This window comes from Ambystoma mexicanum, chromosome 5p, assembly GCF_040938575.1.
Source record: "Ambystoma mexicanum isolate Mex_15411 chromosome 5p, UKY_AmexF1_1, whole genome shotgun sequence".
Classification (NCBI taxonomy): domain Eukaryota; kingdom Metazoa; phylum Chordata; class Amphibia; order Caudata; family Ambystomatidae; genus Ambystoma; species Ambystoma mexicanum.
The window spans coordinates 862,105,607-862,126,609 of NC_090930.1; the positions used below are offsets into that span (position 1 = coordinate 862,105,607).

The 21,003-nt window shown below is 44.9% G+C and overlaps 1 protein-coding gene across 3 annotated transcripts in view; it reads left to right on the plus strand.

The window, feature by feature from the left end:
• SUGCT (succinyl-CoA:glutarate-CoA transferase) overlaps nucleotides 1–21,003 on the plus strand; it is a 2,028,246-nt gene that overhangs the window by 890,660 nt on the left and 1,116,583 nt on the right. For all 3 annotated transcript variants that reach the window (XM_069613297.1, XM_069613296.1, XM_069613298.1), the window contains exon 8: nucleotides 14,147–14,290. In XM_069613297.1, the coding sequence (XP_069469398.1) occupies nucleotides 14,147–14,290 (144 nt within the window). The remainder of the gene's footprint in view (nucleotides 1–14,146; nucleotides 14,291–21,003) is intronic.

The following is a 21,003-nucleotide window of genomic DNA, read 5'->3' on the forward strand; positions in this document are numbered from 1 at the left end:
TTTGCCATCGAGGGCGGTGATATAGCCTTCTAGAAAGGTCAATTTTGTATACATCCTCGCTTGGATCGAAGTGTGGTCTTTTAAGGACTCATTTATCCCCTCGTAGAGTTTGGTAAACAGATTTAGGGCTATGGTGACCGCTGACATAATTGATAGAAAATCCCTCTTGTTTTGCGAAGGAGCATCCGTTTGATGCGCTGGTTGATGCGTGAGGTTTTTCGAGTTTGAGTTGTTGTTTGACTCTCATTTAAAAGTCTTCTTACTACAGGAGAGGATGCTAGCTCTAAGGATCCACGTCTGATTCTGTCCGAGTGAGTTGGTTTATTTTGAAGATCGGCCAACAGGCTGTCCTGATACAGACGGGATTGCTGCCTTATGTCTGCGGAGGATTGGCATAGCGCGTGTGGGGTGGTTTCAAGCAACCAAGCCTTTGAAGCTACCACCACCCTTTGGTCTGAGGGAGTTGAAGGGTGGATGGGATGGGGCCGACCTAGGCTTGGGCAGCCCGGCGGGTCCTTGCTAGTCTGCTTGTTTGAATGAGTAGAGCCATGTACCGGGCCAAGTGTGTTTGTTTGGTTGACCAGGACTGGTTTTCCCGTGGGGACCAAAGGAGACTTTTCACTAAAATTTGTCGGTGTAGTTTGGGCGGCTGCGCCCTTGTCGGTTTGTTCAGCTGATAAGACTCTGCCAGGCAGGGCGAGAGAAGGATCCTTCGTGGATTGGGCACGCGGCAGCCGAGTTGGAGAGATTTGAGCCGTTTGCAGCTTAGAGGCGTCTTTCATCTTTGGCAGCTGATCTGGCGCCAGGGACCTTTTCCTTGTTTTTCTGGGGGTTGACACGTTTTAACTGCCTCCAAAATGTCCTCATCGGTGAGGTCCACTTGTCTGCTCCGCGAATCCAGGGCGAAGACGTGAAAAAAGTCTGTAACTAGACTTGCCACTGAGGGTTTTATGGACTCAGGATTCCATGGTTTTTTTACGGATTGGCCGCTAGTTTTAGTTTTGTTCGACGCTAAACTTGTGAAGATTTCTTTTTGTGTTTTTTGCTTCAACGGGCCTTTTCTTCTGAGAAAACGAGGTTTTCTGGAATCGGATGCCTCCACCTCCTTCCAGCGACGTTTTTTGGAATTTAAAGTTTCTGCACAAGGGGGAGGGATCGTCTCCGCAAGCGGAGATGAATTGTAATCGAGTGGTTTGACAATTGGAGATCCCGCGCCCCTCCGGTCCACGGGGGCAGGTTTCCTCCAGGAAAACAGGGGCTGGTGAGTCCGAGCCCAAGTGGACCTGCGCCTCGATTTGTGTTAGAGCGTTGGCGACAGTAATTTGAGGACTTGATTCAGCTCTCAGTTCTCTGTTTTCCCTCTGACCCAGAGGGGACTTATCCAGACGCACGAGGAGGGTCGATGGCGGCGTTTGCTTTGCCGCGGGAGGGAGAAGGAGTCCCCTCCCCCCACTGCTCTCCACGCTCGATGCTTCAACGGGAGCCGCCTCCTTGGCGTCTTCAGGCTCCGCCCCATGAATGGAGTCCAATTTGCGGGCGGCTTGTAGAGCACTTTGCGGGCTCCCCCCCCTTCGGAGGCATCCCAGGCTCGGAGCTGTGAGGGAAGAATCCACGGTTGCAGAAGTGACAACGGGAGTCACGCTGCCACAGGACCAAGAGGTGAGTGAGGAGCTGCGACGCGCTGTGTTTCATCGCGCTGAATTTCTGTGTCAGCCTGACTTCCTCGCGCCATTGTGGCGGGGATTTTTCTTGCGGCTGGATCTTTGTTTTCTTTACTTCCGGCCCGCCGCCGGGGGGGACTTGGGATTGTAATTGGCAAAGTGATGAATCCGAGGTTAGAAGCCTCAAAACACCTCGAGGGTGAAGATGTTGTTTTTGTGAAATTCGGGGCTGTGCACTTCTAAGCAAACGGCCCTCCTCAAGATCCGTAGAGTCTAACACGGTAACAGAGGCAATGTCCAAAAGTGGTGAAGTTTCAGAAACGGCCGCCATGGCAGCCATGCACAGACTGCCAGAGACTGCACACTCGCAGCCACACTCCGCAATTCAGACTGTTGGTGAGAGCCAACTTTCACGTATGCGAAGTGAATAGGAAACAAAACATTTGCCCCCACAGCTATTTGGCGGAGCCTCGTAAAACTTTCCAACCAATTCAGAATTGGTTATATATTTTGTTTGGACGTTTGTGAATAGTTCTTTAATGGTGCCATATTTTGAAACATCTCTTCATATTGGGTGTTCACTTTAATCATAACAAGAGGTTTGCCACCACAAAGACTATACTATATGTATATACTTGCCGTGAAGCACGTTCTGAAACAGGGGTGTATTGTGAGTTAAGGTTAGATTTGTAGTGTAATGTACTTTACATTTATTTACCTTTACATTGACCATTCATATCTTTACCTTGGTATTCTCAGAGTTTTTGGACTTCTTTTTCTATTTAGCAACTTTAACTTGCTTATTTTCCACTAATTACCTCATGTCTGTACATAAACATTCAACGCGTGTGGTGTGTGCATGCTGTTGGGACGTGTTCTCTGTGGCTGTTGTCCTCCCGGTCACTCTATGAAAGGTATACACTGTGATGAAGTCCAGTCCCTGACTCCATCCCATGGCCAGGCTATGACTCTGCAGCCCAGGAAAGCAGGACTACTAGTGCAATGTAACCAGAGCTAGGTTCTACCTGGTGGCTGTACTAGGTGCAACCTGGAGGGCTCCATTGCCAAGACAAAGGCTGCCTTCAAGCTAGACTTAGAGAGGAGTGATAACGCATTGCTCTATGGCAAACACCCTCTCATTAGCTGTCATGTTATAGGCAAATAGAACATATCACTGTGGCAAAACAATGGGAGTGAGTTCTTGTGCCACTGAAGAAACAAATTTAAGAAGTCTGTCCGAGGATTTCCCTAAAATAAGGAGAAGAGCAGTGGATGGAAAACTAGCACGGCAGGACTCTGTTTGCCAGAAGGATACAGAGTGAAACACCGAAAGAACCCAGCACTGGAATACGGTCCTAGATCCCACTCGCAAGCAGGCATCTGAGCAGGGACATGAGGACATTCTGCCATCATTGAAGACTTCAGGCTACCCACCAATGCAAAGAGGAGGCAGAGAGTCACTGTGAACTCGGCCAAGATTCTGGGAGCAAAGAGGGAACATTCCTGAAGTCCAGCATAGTGCTGGTAAGGTGGCATAAATTCTGCTTGATAAGTTGGCTTCAAGGCTGTTGAACAGTTTGGAGAGCCATGACCTATAGTGGGAGGGGCCAAGCAACTAAGAAAAGCGAGTGACCAATTTGAAAGCCCAAAACAAGACAGTAGAAAGCCCAACTAATCTGAATTGATGGTAGGAATGCTGTTTGTCAATAAGGGTTATAAAATGTCAAGCAAAAAAGAGACAAGACAGTTGCCAGAAGCCAGAGAAACAAGACAAGTTAGAGAAGCGAGACAAGCCAGAAGAGTAGATAAAACAGGAGAGAAGGTTAGATGAGCAGCAGGGAGATGCAGTGGTCCATGAGTGCCTGAGGGGATCAAAATAGGGTACTTATGCTACTAGGCAGTGTGGCCATACTGCTGTGAAGGACGCTACGGACAGACCCTAGGAGTTGGACCCCCATGGAATCCTGAACAGGGTACACTATTTTCCAGTGTGAAGGATGCCATATCCCTTATTGAGAGTGAGAAGGGTTCTATATCGCTTATTGAGGGTGAGAGGGCAACATTTGACTTATTGCAGGAAGTGCTTAAACCCCCTTACTAAAAGGAAAGCCTTGACCAGTACAACCCAGCACCTGAAAGAAGTGGGCCAGTAACTATCCTCCTGGCTGCATTACAAACAGCAAACTGGGCTCTATATCCCCTTTGAGGGCACGAGCAAAGAAAGAGCTGGGCTCTTTAGCCCGGTGACTATCACAGGGTGCTATATGCTGGCAACAGTGTTAAGAGTAAAATACTTGGAAAAGACCAGTATCCATGCTTCAGCAAGAAATTAACTCTTTATAATTTAGCCCATCCTGACACCTTTGTGTTTATACAAAATCTTGTTTAGTTGGGAAAATCAAACCCCCAGGTCACACAGCTGTCTGTTGAGTACACATTCCCTTTTTCTTGGCTTGGAAAGCAAATTGGACGAGCAATGGTGCAATTAAATCTCACAAATGGAGACATCCCTTTAAAAAATAATGGTGAGAATAGCCTGACCTTATTAATAAACCTGACAGATTAAAGTTCGACTACCCTTGGGCCTTAATACGAGTCCGGTGGTAACCCTGCCGGTACTACTGGCGGGTTGCTGCCAGACTCGTAAAATGTTATCAGTGTCTGACTTCCCGGTGCCACCGGGAGAGTTTAAGTCCTGCGGCCCGGGAAGTCAGGCGCCGGTAAAATGTAAGTCCCCATTCCCATTTAGGAATCTATGGAAGTGGGGACACGGAAGCATCAGCACTGTTGCTAACTGTGCCAATGATTCTGTGAACGGTCTGCCTGCCATGGTCGATGCGCATTTTCGAGGACATTTTCTGAGTGGAATAATCTGTTTTATTGTAGAAAACCCATTAGATCCTTCAGGCATTTATTCACACCCATGCCTATTTGTAAAGAAACCATGCTCCTTTCGTCACATGTATTTTTGGTCTGCCACATTGTCCATACGCTCCTTCTGCACTTATTTATTCGGTTCCATATGACAATCTAGAATATTGAAGGATGCACACAAAAAAGACGGATTATTTTTTTTCCGGCCCATTTTGTGTGGCCTTGATTTACGGTATTACCACCATTTTGGGGGTCGGTGTTCACTCCCCCAATTCCATTAAAAGCCGATCCACTTCCTGCCTCCACCACCCCTCGTACCCTCTCCCACCCAGGCAGGATTTCCTAGAAATCGAGGAGTTTCACTCCCAACCCCTCTTTCTTCCCTCACAGGCTTCGTTCAGCCACTAAAACATTCCCCCTCAACCACCCACCACAGACACACTGACACACACGCCAAAACACTCAGACGTACCCACTCCTGCCACCTCCCCGCCACAAACATCCTCCCATTCACACACACACACACACACACACACACACAGACACACCCTCACAGAACATCACTTACCTGTTTCGCCCACGGCTTCCCTCTTGCGGTCTGGCCATGCCTTCCATGTCCTACGTGCACTCCTTTGTGCCAAGAGGCATGGCAGTTTGATTTGTAAAGGCTGCTTGATGCGATCTCAAAGCGGACTTTCTAAATCGATGTAACGCAGGTGCATATGTTGGCTCCACATACGTTGTTTTTGGTGACGGTGTATGTTTGTGAGGAAATACCTCAAACACATATGGGCATATATGTTTGGTGTGTGTTTGTGTGTGTTTTCATCCAATAATTCTGCTGATTGGTGTTTTGTTTCATTTCATCTGCCTAATGTCTTCATGTGCTTCATGTTTTTGTTGTGTTTTCATCTTTTCATTTCGCACTTTGCTGTTTTGTTCCATTTGCCTATACTTGTGACCCACCAGAACTAGTGCAGGTTTTTAAATATATTGATAATTTATTTTTCTATGAATATCTCAAGTTTGGCTCATCCGATTTTCGTACAAATTGTAGCTTGCTCAACTTTAAGGTAGGGGGTTTGTGTATGCCAAAAATGTTGATAATACAAGCAGACAGTTCCAAGATAGGAATCCTGAAAGCAAGTATTTTGTGGGTCTATGGAATACCCAAATAAAAAACCACCTTCTGCCAACATTTATTGTTGACATGAAAACCTACATGAAACTACTCACAAGTTGGCATGAGTGTTTGGATGTGCAGGATCGGTTTCTGGACAAATGTGGTGAACTTTCATGGATGAGGTGTCATGTAGCCTTACTATACCCCATCCCCTGAAGGAATGCACCACCAGTGCACATTGTGCATATGGAGGAATCTTAAAGGGATGTGGATAGGCATTGTGGGGGAGGAGGGTCACAGATGGCATCCCTAACTCCCAAAGACAGTTCAAGGGTTTTTATTTTGATTTGTTATTAATGGGCTCGCTAAATTCCTCTCTAGCTTACCTAGGAATGGGCAGGCTCTCCCTATCCCAGGTCTCCCTCAGGCTTGTCATTAGAGATCGGTAACACCTACTATCTAACATCTGTCTGTTTTATGGTGATGGTCAAAAGGCAAATACCTTATCTCTTTAGCTCACCCTGGGAACAATCTAGGTGGTCCTTATCCTAAGGTAGTTTGAAATAATAGGTGCCTTTCAGACACTGAGGCCCCACATGGGCTACTTCTTCCATGCTCTTGTTCCTTTCCCTGATTCCCTATTTACCTCCTTCTATCCTTCGTACTATTCTGACCACCGTCTCCTTGGCTCTCTTTGTGACACTTCCTCTTCTGTCCCTCTAATGCTCCTTTCTCTCTTTACCTCCAGCCTCCAATCTTACTCCTCAACATACTCCCCTCTTCCTACTACTGCCACTCCCCTCTCCATTCCAGTACTGCTCCCTTCTCTTCTCTCTGCACCACAAATACTCCCCCCTCTCTACACCACTGTTACTTTCCTGCCTCCACACTACTATTCCTCTCACCAGACTGCTACTACCATCTCCGTACTACACTCCTCCCAAACCTCTCCTCAATCACCCTCTTCTCACTCCCCAATCACCTTCTCACTCATTCCCTACTCTTCCTCTGCCAATCTCACACATCCACCTTGCATGCACACATATACCCAAGTATCATTTTCTCTCTCCAACCAATACCCCACCTTGTACACTTCTTGAATAAACCATCAGCATTCTTCTCTGCACTTTACTTCTTCCACCTGGTCTGTTGGGCCACCTCCTCTTCCTCTGATCTCACACGTACAACTCACAGCCTGTTTCCTGCCGTCTCTTTTATCCTGCACCTTCTCTTTCCATTGGGTCTCCACCTACTCTGGTTCCACAGGCAAACTGCTGTCTCTCCTTTCCCACCAGGCCTGGTGACATTGATAAAAACAGAAAAAGGTATGTTTAGCCCCACCCTCTTCTTGTACGCAGGTCTGCCGAACTTTGACAATGCTGGCCCAGTGTAAGTATTGGTAAACCTTCCTAGTTAGTGTTGGGGCTCGGCAGAGTCTTTATGATGTAATTTCAATGAGGGAATCGCTCTGGCGTTCTGATGTGTGAAGTGTGGAGTTGCGGATCCCCCACTACAACCCTACATAGAGTCTCCTCCCAGGTGGCTAGGAGAGGGCAGAAGCTTCCTGATCCCAATCCTGGGGGTGGTGTACTGTGGCAGGATCACCTGGGAAGAGACCAGGCCCAGGGAAGTGGGGAGATTGAACAGGATGCCACTGTCATGATGCCTACCCCCGGGCATCAGGACCAAGGCCCTCAGCTCCGGGAGCAGGCATCCAGACATTTGTTTAAAGCTCAGCAGCCCTGGCTAGGGGCAGTCTGGGTTCAGTCCTGGCGCCTTAGGTGCCAGGCTCATCATAGAAATCAGTCCTGGTGCCATAGGCGCCAGGCTCATAGACTTTTCTTACCTGATGCAGACCATGCTGCAAAAGAGTCCAAGCCTACATGAGGCCTGTATGGGACTATTTTGTTACAGGGACTATTTTTTACTCGGGCGTGGCTATAGGGAACTTCTTAACTGGAACTACTTTGGAGGCTATTTAAACCACACCCGAACAGCAGCACATGCTTCGCGTTATTCTGCATCCAGCAGCGTGACGCTCACCGTGCCTGCAGCCAGCATCCAGTCTTCTGCCACGCCTGCGTGCCTGCAGCCAGCATCCAGTCTTCTGCCACTCCCTCCTCGAATCCGGAGCTCCTAGAATAAAGAAGAAGAAAAGGACAAGGTTAGAAAACGAACTTATTTCAAATTCCTCACCTAATTCCGGAACCATTTCATCTCCGGACCTGGAAAGTACATCAGTCCTGCACACGTCGCTTCGCCAGCTCCAGCACGGCGCCATACGCACCAGTTCTCACAGCATCTTTCGATCTGTCACTGTCTCCATCATTTCTTCGCCGTAATCCGGCACCTAGGGGACACAAGAAAAAACAAGGGGAGCCAAGGGAATCAACAAATACAACCTCTTACCACCATAGACGTACCACCGGCGGTATTATTCCATAACTCTCCACATTTTCATATGCCGCATCTGTAAAGAGGGAGAAAAACAACACGTTAACGCATGCAATAGTTACCGGACAGCGTTGGGTAACACAGACACTTACCTGAACGCCAGCAGCAGCTACACGACCTTCTTCTCACAAACTCAGTTGCAACTTAAGGAAGGAAGGGGACAAGAGTGAACATCGGGCACATTGAACTCTTTGAACTTGATACTTATCAATCCCGCCAGGGACTTCAGAGTCAATACTTACCGGAACTCTCCCAACGCCTTCAAACCAGTGAAGTAACTGGTATCTACGCGCCCCTGCAAGACACGCAGGATGGAGAGCTCATCTTTTATGAACATAAGGTGAGGTCACTAAGGGGATATCGGAGGTGATTAGTGGGGGAGAACGAGAACAGTTGGGAGGCCATCACTAAAACCCACAGGTGGTTAATCCCTGTCTCCACTTGCAGGAAAATACTTCTTCGGGTCCAGCAGACAAGACTAGGCGGGCCAGTCCAGACAGTCATCTCTGCACTACGCATCACGCTGAAGGAGACCGCAGCTGTCCGGGTCCGATCGACACCCCTGTGGGGTCCAGGTGAGCGTAACAGCCACACAGTATTTTTCCTCGAAGAGGAATACGGTTAACACAAACTTAAAGGAGGAATTGGCTTATTGTCATTTTGGTACATCTCGATCCTCTATTCAGGGTAAAAGGGTAAAACCTGAAAGAGTGACTCCACTTTGTGTTGAACACAAGAAACAGATGTTTGACACACCTAGGGTCCCATATCTTCCACAAGTTCAAAAGTATTCTAACCGGAACGATGAGCATGTGACCTTTTTCTGTCCCTTCTGTCTCTAAAAGGGTTAATCCTTATAATCCTTCTCTTAATAATATCTGGAGAAGTAAATCTATTTTAAAGTCTTCTGAAGAATTAGAGAAATAAAATTTTCCTAATTCAAACTACCACTCCCAGAATCCGTCAGGGACTGTCAAAAAGAAGACGGCTAAAGAGGCAAGTAAGAGTCCAGGTCAGGCAGGCAAGCGTAATGAATGCAAACAAGGTCAGGCAATTAATCATAAGGGCCTGCACCTTAAACTAATTATCCCACCTGAGGAGCATAAAAGGCTGCGTGACGTAGAAGCAGTAGAAAGAACCTGGGGCAGGATCTGGAAGGTCGGCAGTAGCGGAAGCAGTAGAAGCAGAGCACTTAGCCAGCAGTTCACAAGGAAGTGTAACCACAACAGGGATTCCAAAGTAGAGAGGCAAACTCTGAGTTGGTCCTGTGCTCACAGACCCTGAATAGCTGTAGTGACACTGGAGGGAAATGGAAGCAGAAGGTAGTCTTTGCAGGTGTGCCTCATTGCTGTGAATGCAGAGCTGAAGTTGCAGTTGTTCCTAAGGCCCATGTGCAGAAGCAAGCCGAGGAAAATTAGAGAGTAGGAGACTCTCCCTTAATGAGGCTGGATCGGAGACACCCGTGTAGCAGAGGGGTGTGGATCCCAAGAGTGCCGGCAGGAGTAGCAGGAGAAGAAACAAACTTGGGCAGCTGCCGCAGCCCGCAATCATTATAATTGGGAGTCAGAAAAGGAAGCTCCGTACTCCCGAGAATTAGAAGTTCCTTGCTGGTAACTGTAGCCAGCCTTTAATTGCATCCGCGCTGAAATATAAGTGAGTACAAATTAACAGCAGAAGTGGGAATTCTTTTTATCAATGGGAAAGTAACACACACTTAATGAAATGCTTGCATATAATGAAAAGCCTGTCTTTCCTTAACATCAGCAATACTTGCCGGGCGGTCGCGTGTGCCCGGTTAGCATAGAGAAAGCTGCCAATAGCCTAATTTAAGTTAAACTGTCTTTCCCGAAGAGTTGCAAGTATTGTTTAAAGGGACCGTGCACATGAGACAATGTTTCCCGATACCTTGGATGTTGAGTGCTGACCAAAAGGTGGGAATGCGTCTGTCTTTAAAGTGGCAGTTCAATACTAAAACGCAATCGCGTGTGCCTAATTTTGGTTCCAATCAAAAATACACATCTTGCAACACATAAAATGCTGAAGCAGGAGGTTATAGAAGTAGTAGAAGTTGAAGCCAGAACAAGCGTTACCCAAGCCCATAGAGGAATCTCTATGAAAGCATATCCCATGCACATAAGAACTGTACACCAGTGCTCTGAAGCCAATGAATGTATTGTTACCCAAGAGTCTTCATCCAAAGCTGGAAGAGTGACACAACTGCTTTGGTGTAACCATTGAATGCAAGGTGTATATAATGCCGGGGAAGGGAGCTGGGTTCTTGTTCACTGAAGTTATTTCTATATCTGCATGGCAAAGACTGTTTGGAAGAATAAGAAGTAGTCTAGAAGCCGAAGCAGATTCTATGGTTGCTGCAATACAGGCAAAGAGGCTGCCCTTTCTGGTGATATAGAAAGAAGAGTGCTTTACCGGCCTATGGATGTTGAAGATGTCTTGGAGAATTGCCTATTCCTGCAGTTGCTGTTGTAGTAGCAATTTACACAGCAGTATAAGTTGTAGTAGCAGTAGCAGAACTGTGGCTGTTAATATTTGTCATAACTGTTGAAGTTAACAGTGGGGCAAAGGAACCTGTTTCCACAGTTCTATCGCAGAAGGAAGTTGCTGAGAGAGCAGTAAATCTCGAGCGAGAACATCCTGACAAACTGTACATGAAACACTGCAGAATTCGACAGTAAAGAAGTTGTTGTCAAGGTGGGAAGAATACTTTTGTCAACTTCATCTATTCTTTACTGGAAGGAAGTTGTCCAGAAAGCTACCTTGCTGCTGTTAATTCTTTGTGGAACTGTAAAGAAAGAAGTCTTTCACCAAACAAGTGACTTTCGCTACTGGATTTTATTTGTGTGAACATTTTGTTTCTTTGGAACTTTTCAAGACTTTGGTAAAGACTTTTTGTTCATTGGAGAAAATTGACTTTGGGACAATTCTTGGGGAGCAGGATCTGCCCAGTTCCACGAGAAGTCATCCAAGACGCTGAGTGTTTGGTCAACTTTTATTTATGTTGAGTTTCTGTTGTTTTGAATGTTTATGTTGTTTAGTGGGGAGGGTTATGTTTGGTGTATGCTAGGAGGGTTCCCATAGATCTTAAAGTAGGTAGGGAACCCCCTTGTAGAGTCAGTTTAGTTAGGATTTCTGTAATTTTGTGTGTAATAAAATGGCAGATCCTGAGAAAACTCAATACAGTCGTGAGTCTCACATTACTGACCCCTCACATACGATATAGAGTTCTTGAGAGGAACACATGGCAGGTAGTCATTGTCAGTGAGGTTTCTGTGCTTGATGGCCTAGAAGAGGATACTCTGCCGGGTTCCTGGTCCATTTCTGCACAGCTATATGGAAATAAAGGTGACTCTGCCTTTGCTGCCTTGGTTGCTTATTGAATGTATTGGCATTGGCGGCATTCCCCACCACTATACCAAAAGAAAGCTATAAATCACTCAGGTGTACAAATATCTTGGACTTGAGTTTGGTCAAGGAAAGCACACAGACTTAATTGCTGAGAGGGGCATAAAGCAACTATTCAGACGGCCTTGAATAAAACATTTTCAACTAGTACCGCTGGATACAGCTATCAGGAGATAGCACTGCTGTATAAGCAGAGCTTTTGCCCTGCCTACCGACTGGAAGCACTTCAAATGACAGATTACAACTGGTTGAAAGTTATTAAAGGCACATGTTGGAGGTCAATACTACACTTGTCACAGTCAGTCCCAATGGAGTTGTTGCATTTGCAATTTGGCTTGAGGTCTCTTGTCTGCCTGGTGCTCAGAAGTAAATGGGTCCTCTATATAAAGGCTATTAATGATCCTAAGTGCCCATAATTAAACTTTTTGGGCACTGATTTGTTGAACTATGGAGTAAGTTGCATGTATGGGGGAAAGCAGTGTACGACATGTTCAAGCAGATTAACTGGACGCCAGATTGGACTAATGATTTTTATAAATTAAACATTTAATTTGTGAGTAAACTGGATCTGTGGGACTCGGTCTCAAATTTTAATCATATAGTCATATAGGATTGATAAAAAAGCAATATTTTAGTCATAGCTATTTAAATGTTTCCCCATTTAGGACTTCAACACTATTTGATGAAATGCCCATCCAGTGCAGTTAGAAGATTTGATCTATTAATAAGGATTGACCATCTCCCCACATATATTGTCAACAGACTAAAAGTCAAACGGGTGGCACGCACTCTTCGTTCAAACAGGGATAGGAACCTACAAATCCCAAAAACCTCCTCGGAATTAGTTAGAAGGGGTGCATTCTGGTCGAGCGCACCTATGAAATGGAACGCTCTACCAGCAGCTGTAAGAAATTGTAAGACAATCAAGGGGTTTAAAAATAAACTCAAAACTCTTGTATTTAAATAAAAGATAGGTCATTGCTTTCTGCATTCAACGTGCCAGGGATAGGACTTGCGCCCGTGTGCCTCCGGGCCTTTTTGGATGCGCATAATGAATAATATAATGTAATATAATTGACTAAAGGACCTCAACTGCACATCCCTCGGGAACTTAGAACATGTTGCATCTTCAAATCACCTGCTGCCCTTGAAACTTCTCAGCAAGTTTTGACATCTTGTAAGGCAATGACCCTTCGTTACGTGCGCAGACGTACCCGGTTTCTACGTAATTATGAAGCAATCTACAGTATCATTTTTGGGATTATTACCTTAATTCAGGCAACCTAGCGCTGCTGATTGCTTTGTTTGGTATTTGGAAGTTGAAATTAAACTAAATATTGAAACAAGGAATTTATAGTAGTTTAAGGTGTAATACTAATTCAATCAATACATTCCATTTGCCATGAAGTTTTAAAAGAATATTGTTATAATCTTTTAAATCGCATTTGGTTTAATTATTTTATGAAAAAAATGTGTCACAATGTATGGTATTTTTGTATTGTTGGATTGATCTGTTTTAATTTATATACTTTGTTGATTGTTTTTATGTGGAAAAGTCCTGAATAATTAATATCACATTAAATTAAATACAAAATAAAACAAATCACTCTTGTGCTTAATGAAGGTCAGGCTCAGAGCCCTATATAAGGTAAAACACCTAAATTAATTGCAACACAATATCCCTTTGCTGTTCCAACATTATTCTGTAATTCAATTCGGACACAACTCCAAACCTACTGCTTCTCCAAATCAATGATGCTCTTTTTTCTGGGACATGGCTCTCATAGCCCTTCAAAGCAAGCTTCCCATGGAACGCCCCATAAAATCAAAGGTACTGTCTTCAGAACACAAATGAAGACCTCCATAGAAGCCCACTCTACTACTTCATTGCTACACCTATAGCATTCAATCACCTTATAGAGGTGTCCACCCCAAAGGCGTTTCAGCACTTAATCATTGAACATAGCAAATCAAGAGGTCATTAAAGAAATGTCTTTCCTCAATGCATGTACACAGTCATTTTTCCAATAACGATGTCTCGGAAATTGTATACATTATTTGTGGCTGTCAGGTACAGCACATTAGGGTCCCCATAGAAATAACTGGTGTTAACTTCTGGCAGACTTTGCTTCAACACATCCATCATGTGCAATTTTAGAGATGCTTTAATTCTTTTTGATTCCACCTAAAATTTTATTCAGATTAGTGACATTATGCAGAGAGAAGCTTGCACGGGAGAATATATTTGTTCCTCTCATCAATAGTTCTCATATGTCACTCATCTGTCACCTGGCATAACCATTCACCCAACACCCTGCCAATAATTTTTCTGAGTATCTGTAACAGAAAAAGTGACATCACTAATTTGTCTCGATCAATGAAACAATGAAACAATCATCATGTATTTCTGATCCAAAGTCTGCTTATCCTCTTGGTTGAATGGAGAATTCAACTGGTGTCCATGCGTGGAGGGCTGGGGTGAAGGAAGACATAACTGCTTACAGAATGTGATTTTTCTTGCTACTTTCAATACTTTTCATTTGTGGAATTGATACACATTGCGTTGCCTTGTTGATATTATTCCCACTTACCGCCTTTTCTTTTCTCCTGTTAGGACGGAGAACCCGTTCGGCCTGGGGTAGCCATGACAGATCTTGCCACAGGACTTTATGTTCATGGAGCTATTATGGCAGGGATTCTGCAGAGACATAAAACAGGAAAGGGGCTGCACATAGATTGCAACTTGCTGTCCTCCCAGGTAAAGATCCACACCTCAAATGTTCTCTAATACTGTTAAACAATGACTATGTGGGACTCTTTTACATGTAGTTCATAGAACATGCCTATTATGCAATCAACTGAAGATCAGCGAGAGATGAGTGGGGTGTGACTTTTGCAAAGGCAGAGAAGCTAGATGTGCTATCAGAGAAAGGAGGTTTAGGATTCGTGCATGGAGACTGAAAGAAGACTCAAAGAGTAGGGAGGGTAACAGAATCACACGTGGTTTAGGGAGGCGGCTAAGAACGGCAAGACTCCAAACGACAAAGGCCTCCCACGCACAGGGGGGAGGAAATGGAGGTATGATTTTCAGTGGCTGGCTCCCTTTCATATGCAGTACAACAGCCCCGGGGTATGTAGGAAGCTGGACCAAGTGCATCTGTCTCTCGGTAGATCTAGCAGCTGTCGGTTGCTATCAGGGAATTGCATCAGTTAGTGTGATTGGCATATTTTACCACCTACTGTGCATTGGCTTCTTTTACAAGCAGGAGTCCATCAGCGTGTCCCTTCTGGCACATTGTGATAGTGTGATAGGCTCACCATGTATGAACTTTAACAATTCACCTTCCTAAAGCAGGGTGGGGATAAGACACAAATCAAACAATTCTACTTCCACGTCTTTACATCTGGTGAACTTGCATCTTTTCATCTGTGCATGGTACAACATTTATAAAGAACATGGGGTTGAGCCCTTGCACACCTCTGCCTTTTTATTTTTTATTTACTCTTTACACCTCACACTTTTTTCCGATCTGTTTGGCTCATTCCCTGAAAAGTTTGCCAAACTGATGTAAAGACATTAGCTATAAATGCAGTAAATACGAATGCATAAACTGAAAGAGAGGATAGGGCAACTAATCAGTATTCTGATTAGTTGCTCTCTACCACTCCCACTGACATTTCGATCCATTCTGACTTAATCCTTCACAATTTGTCTCTTCTTGTTTAGTTTTGTGTTTTTTGTGTGCTCCCTGAGGCCTGCGGGCGTGTGGCACACTGTATAACAATTCTAATAAATAAAGATATGAAAACATATCAACAATTTTTTATTTTGAGCCAAGAGCCATGGCAGGTGCTAGGAAAAGTAAGACTAGTGGCCTCATTACAACCCTGCTGGTCCGGTAACAACGGTGCCAGTAGGCTTACCGGCACCGTTGTTACCGGACCAGCAGAGTACAAGTTTGCGGCCCGAATGCCCTCCCGCCCACCAGGACTGACCTGGCGGGCGGAAAGGCACCCGCTCACAGACTTTGACGGTAGCACCGGCACCATTATGAATGGTGCCGGTGCTACCGACTTCCCCATTCCCATTGAGTCCTATCGGACTCAATGGGAATGGGGAGTAACTTTTTCTGATGCCTGGCTTTAGGGACCGGTGGGGCTGTAATGCCCCGGTGATTCCCCATTGCCAGGCGCTGGATAAAATACACAACTCAGGTGGCAGACTGCTGTTTTTACTGGCACGGCTACTGCCGGAGTTGTAATGAGGCCCTAAGCATCTGTTTAGTTTGCCAACAGCAGGGGTTGCTAGATTGCCCCCTACCCCTCGCCCCCCTTTTTCCGGCAACATTAATCTATCTTGTGCTATGGGTGTGTCGGGAGGAGTTGGCGACAAAATGTTACACTGCCTAGGGCAGCCGATTTCAGTATGAAATAGCAGCACCAGAGCATGTGTCGGTATATTGTCAAACGCTATTTCAGTAACAGACATCTCTTTGCATTTTTTTGCTATGCCTCTCTGGCCATACCTTTAGCCTTCACTAAATGAGAGCTGTTTGTGCCTACATGAACTTTGGATATGTTCAGCCATTATTTCACATGTAATATTTGATAGTAACCAAAGCTCCAAACATATCTTTTATTGGCAATTGCATACCGAGTTCCTGCGTCCGTTCCTAGATCTGCTTGCCTGATAGTTTCAGACACAAGATTCCTATTCTCTCCTTATGAAGGGTGGTGAAGGAATGTGGGCCAGACAGATGCAAAAACCAAGCATTGGCAATGCCAACAGTTTTGTCTTTTGTGTAGAAAGGCATTTGCCAGGCACTCTGTGGTGGTATTAACTGGTCATGGATGGTAGCAGCTGTTCCCCTTCGTGCATCTTTTTTGCCATTATAGCTCCCATGTCGGACGTGTCGGGATACAGTACTCTAAAGCGCTTTCCAGACTGGCACCCTGCAATTATTGAACGGTGCTCCATCATGAGCAGTGTTTAACGTGGTAACACTAGAATACCCTGCTCTTGACCATACGTCATCAGCCCTTTCCCCAAGAATGGCAATCCAGAGACCCTTAATGTCCCCTATAGCTAACGTGTTTCCTCCTGTCATTTTCTCTAACTCATGTATCCATTTCCCTGCACCAGAAGTTAAACTTGGGAGTTTATACCTTGAATTATCCTTATCCATCTGTGTCCAAGGTATATACTGTGGCCTAGCTCCTCCTTTCTCTAACAAGGGAAACTGTGAAACCCCAAACTCACATTCGTCTCCCATCGTATGTCTGTTCATAGCAGGGACAATGGTTCTGCTCTGCTTTCTTCCTGGCAGTGACCTTAACCTGCTCACGGCATGTGCTGAGTCCCCCCTTTCACCATGGGATCGCCTTTTAGGTGGATCTAGCCACGTCAATAATTCTGACACCCGAGATTTGGGTCGCCCTAGATGCCATAGATCCGACTATCTTACTTCCTTATCCATTGAAAAACACCCTTCAGGGCCACATACATTACCTTCCTCCTCCCCATGGAAGGTTTCCCTGTCCTCGTCTGGCATATCCTGTCCCCAACTCGTGTGACTTCTCTCCTCTTCATCTCCATTTAGAGCCAGTCTATCTAAAGACAGCTCCTTTGGCTCAAAACTGCATAAGGCTCCTTATTTGTCTTACAACTGCATACTCTCGAGTCGATAATTTTTACCCTTGCCCTGCAGCATTTTCTTAGTCCTCATGCCATGATAGACTTTATCGATAGCAACCCTAATGCGTCTATAGTCCAACTCACACTCTAGATTTGCTCTAAACGGACCTGCTATTGGCTCATGTGCTGGGAACAACTCTTCTGCATCTTCCCATGCCACTACTGGATTAGGATCTAATAATTCTTCATCCACCCGTTGAAGATCGTGTGCTCTCTGCCTCCTCTTTCTTTCTAGTTCGTCATCAAACTTTCATCGCTTCCTTGCTTCTACTCTTACTGTCGTTTCCTCTTTTCTTTTCATATCTCTCCTTTCATTTGCCCTTCATATCTCCTTTTCTTTTCGTCTTTGTATTTTTTATCCCTTAATTCCTTTTCTTCTTCTTCCTCTCTTTCTTTCTATTCTTTCTCGTTCTTCGATTGCCCTCTGTCTATTGTCATACTTTCTCTGTTCCTCTGCTCTTTCCTGCTTTCTCAGTTGCTCCTCTTGATACAACTGTTCCTGTCTTTGTCTATCCTTCCTTTTTGCTCCATCTTCTTTCAATCGCCTCTCTCTTTCTCTATCCTTTTCATACTGTTTGTTTCCATCTTCCCTTTGCCTTATGTCTTCGATGCTCTTACCATCGAGTTTGAGCAAAATCTGACCACCCATCCATTCGTTCTGTATAATTGCTAACTCATCAGTCTTATCTTTTTCTCCTTTCCATCTCTTTATTTCTTGTCCTAGCTCTAAGGATGTACTTGGTCGATCACTTCTCTCCTTGTCACGTCTCTCCTTGTCCCTCGGGACCTTAGAGATTGCATCTCTCTCGGGTATTTTCTCTGGGCCCTCGTCGCTGCTTTGCACAGGCGACTCATATGCCGGATTACTGTGGCTCGTTGCTGCCTTAAGCTCTCTTAATGGGTATAACCCATCATCTTTCTTACTATCGCTGTCTGCTTCAGACACGGCGGGTGGAGCAGAAGGCTCCTCACCCCCCTCTACATATATTCAATATCCAGTCTTCAGGAGGTGGCTCTTCTCTCTCCTCCTGGTACATTTTCCAGAGCTCTAAGCTTGCTAGTCGCTTATCTAACTATTTTCCCGTATATGCAGCTTGCAAATATGTCGTCAAATGCTGCAAAACTGCCTTCGATAAAGATCCCTTGCGGCCATGGAATGAACATTTTGTTTGCCGTCCCTTTAACCCATTCCGCACTATACTGTCTAAGCTTGGTTGCGTGTTTCTGCAACTGTTTGCAAAGGTGCATAAGTGGAGTAATATCCTCCATTCTGACTCGTCACACTTGACTGTCAATACTCACCTTTACTCTTTGCAGTTTTCAAAAAAGAAGTTTCTGAAAACAACACAATATGAGTGTGCACCAATTGTCGCAGACTCCAAACCCTCTATATCACGTTTTTTACTTTAATCTTTTTTTTCACTAAACACCATCAATTCAATTTCCACTAAGTAAATAATTAATTCTCAAATCTCCTGTTTTCTTTTCACATTTATCAATTCCTCTATTATTTTTTCACCATTTTCAAACACAGAAATCGAACAGACAAACGAACATACTCAACCGGTCACATATATCTCAGTCTTCTCTTCAAGACTTATCCTACCCCTACAAAATCACCCTCTTTAAACTCGTCTTCAAACGAGTTCGTAGTCTACGTCACCTGTCTATAGGGCTCTAGGTGCGACGCCTTCTGTTACGTTCTTTAAAACGCAGGAAAACTGGGCGTACTCTTTATCGTGGCCTCTCCTCACGATATCTCTTAATTACTTGGCCTCTCCTCCAGTCAGTTACTCAATTGCTTGGCCTCTCCTCAAGTCAATGACTTAATATTCAACGCTCATCTTTCTCAAGTTACTTTATCCCAACCTCCCTCCGTTACTCGTTTTTCCCTTATCACTTTTTCTTCTACCCACTGCCCATTCACACTTTTCCCACCTCACTCAGTTTTTACTCACCATTTGTGTTTTTAACATCCACCTCTTTAACGGCCGTTTCAACTTTCCATTCGTTCAGCTTCCTGTAGATGCTGGGAGGGGTTTCTGCCTGAAAACAAGTGACCTGCCTGACCTGGCTTGCAAGACTTGTTTTACACTAATATACGCTATCTACAGGGAACTTCACGTTCTTTCAGCCGAATGGCAGAGGTTGTGCGATATATCCAGGACCCCAAAGCCTACTAGGTCGATGGATTTTAAACCACCCTCTCAGCTACCACGTGAACCGGAGGCTTCCAGCCCTTTAAGACCAGGTTGCAATACCCTTGAGATGAATGGGGGATGCAGAAGTTACTCAAACATCAATAATCGAAACGACTCAGGTAGTTGGCAAAAGGATAACTGTTTTAATATCAATTATCTAAAACAGGGAGTACAACGGACATCAGCGGACATCTCAGTGTAAGATCTCTCATTGCAGCTTTAAAAAAACATTCTTTTATAGCAAAAAATAGTCATTGATGTTAACCTACGTATTACTAACGTCATCCTACGTGGAAAACTACAAAAACCTGGTGGCAATTGTGATAGGCTCTAAGTATATGATCCATAATAAGAGTGAAGAAAAGTGATAAGTATGTTAACATCAGGTGGGGCAACTAAGCCCTCCCCTTAAACAGGTCACTATGAACGTCACTAAATACACAACGTCCTTTTGGCTACACAACTATAGGACCCTTAATCACGTGGCCCTCTACTATTGCTTGGCACTCTAACCTCCGTCATTACTTTTCCACCTAAGTTAGCAGCATGCAGACTGGACATCCAGGTGCTGGTGAGCTAGTCTTTAACCATAGCTTCCCACCAATTAGCATATTCATCTATCATCACCTCAGTGGTCTGCTGTCAATTAAGGCTTTCAACTTGTCCTTGGGAGTGTTCTTTTGCTCTGGAGAATTCAGGGGAGTGAAGGCACGCTCTGCCCTCATGCGTAGGTCTGACCATCGTGTTCGTCCAACTTCATCCTTCCACATGAATGAAGACCACAAATTGAGCCCCAGTGTATTCTAAAATACTATTTTCTAATAGACCTCTGACGTCTTCCTTGTTTTTGTCCATGCCTTCTGAACAAGACTTTCGTTCTTTCACATGATTTGTATCCAATGTCTGCTCACCCCAGCCTGATAAGACCTTGGCTTCTTGGGGCTCATCCAGCATTGCCTTTCTGAGATCTGCTTCTGTAATTCAATAGCTTTTTTAACTGCGACACACTTGAAACAAGGCCTTCCTTCTCTGGCCCATCTCTGCTATAATAAGTAGTGGAAGCATCCATTCCTTACTCACGTGTGTATGGCTCAGCCATCACATTAGCCTTACCCGCAGGCTAATCCATCCTTAGACAGGATAGACCTTCCAAAATAGGAGGAGGGGAAGCACTAATCTTCAAAGACACACTAGCCTTCAGACACATCCCTCACCCTTGGGAGGGTAACGCAGACATCCTATCGGCCAAACTGACGCTATCACCTAAAAACACTATATATATATATATATATTCATGTTATCTATAGGCCTCCCGGACTCCCTGCAGATTTCCAGGGACACATCTCTCACCTACTTAGTGAAAATATCCAAAAGTCCACCAAAACCCTACTCTTAGGACACCTAAATCTAGGACTCAACGACCCCAATGATAAAACCGCCATTTCACTCACTAAGGACCTCACAGATCTAGGTTTCACCCATAAAGTTCAGAGCTCTACCCACTCTAAAAGCTGCACCCTTGATTGGGTAGTTGATCACAACTGTGACACCACTATCACATCTAACACTGCTTAC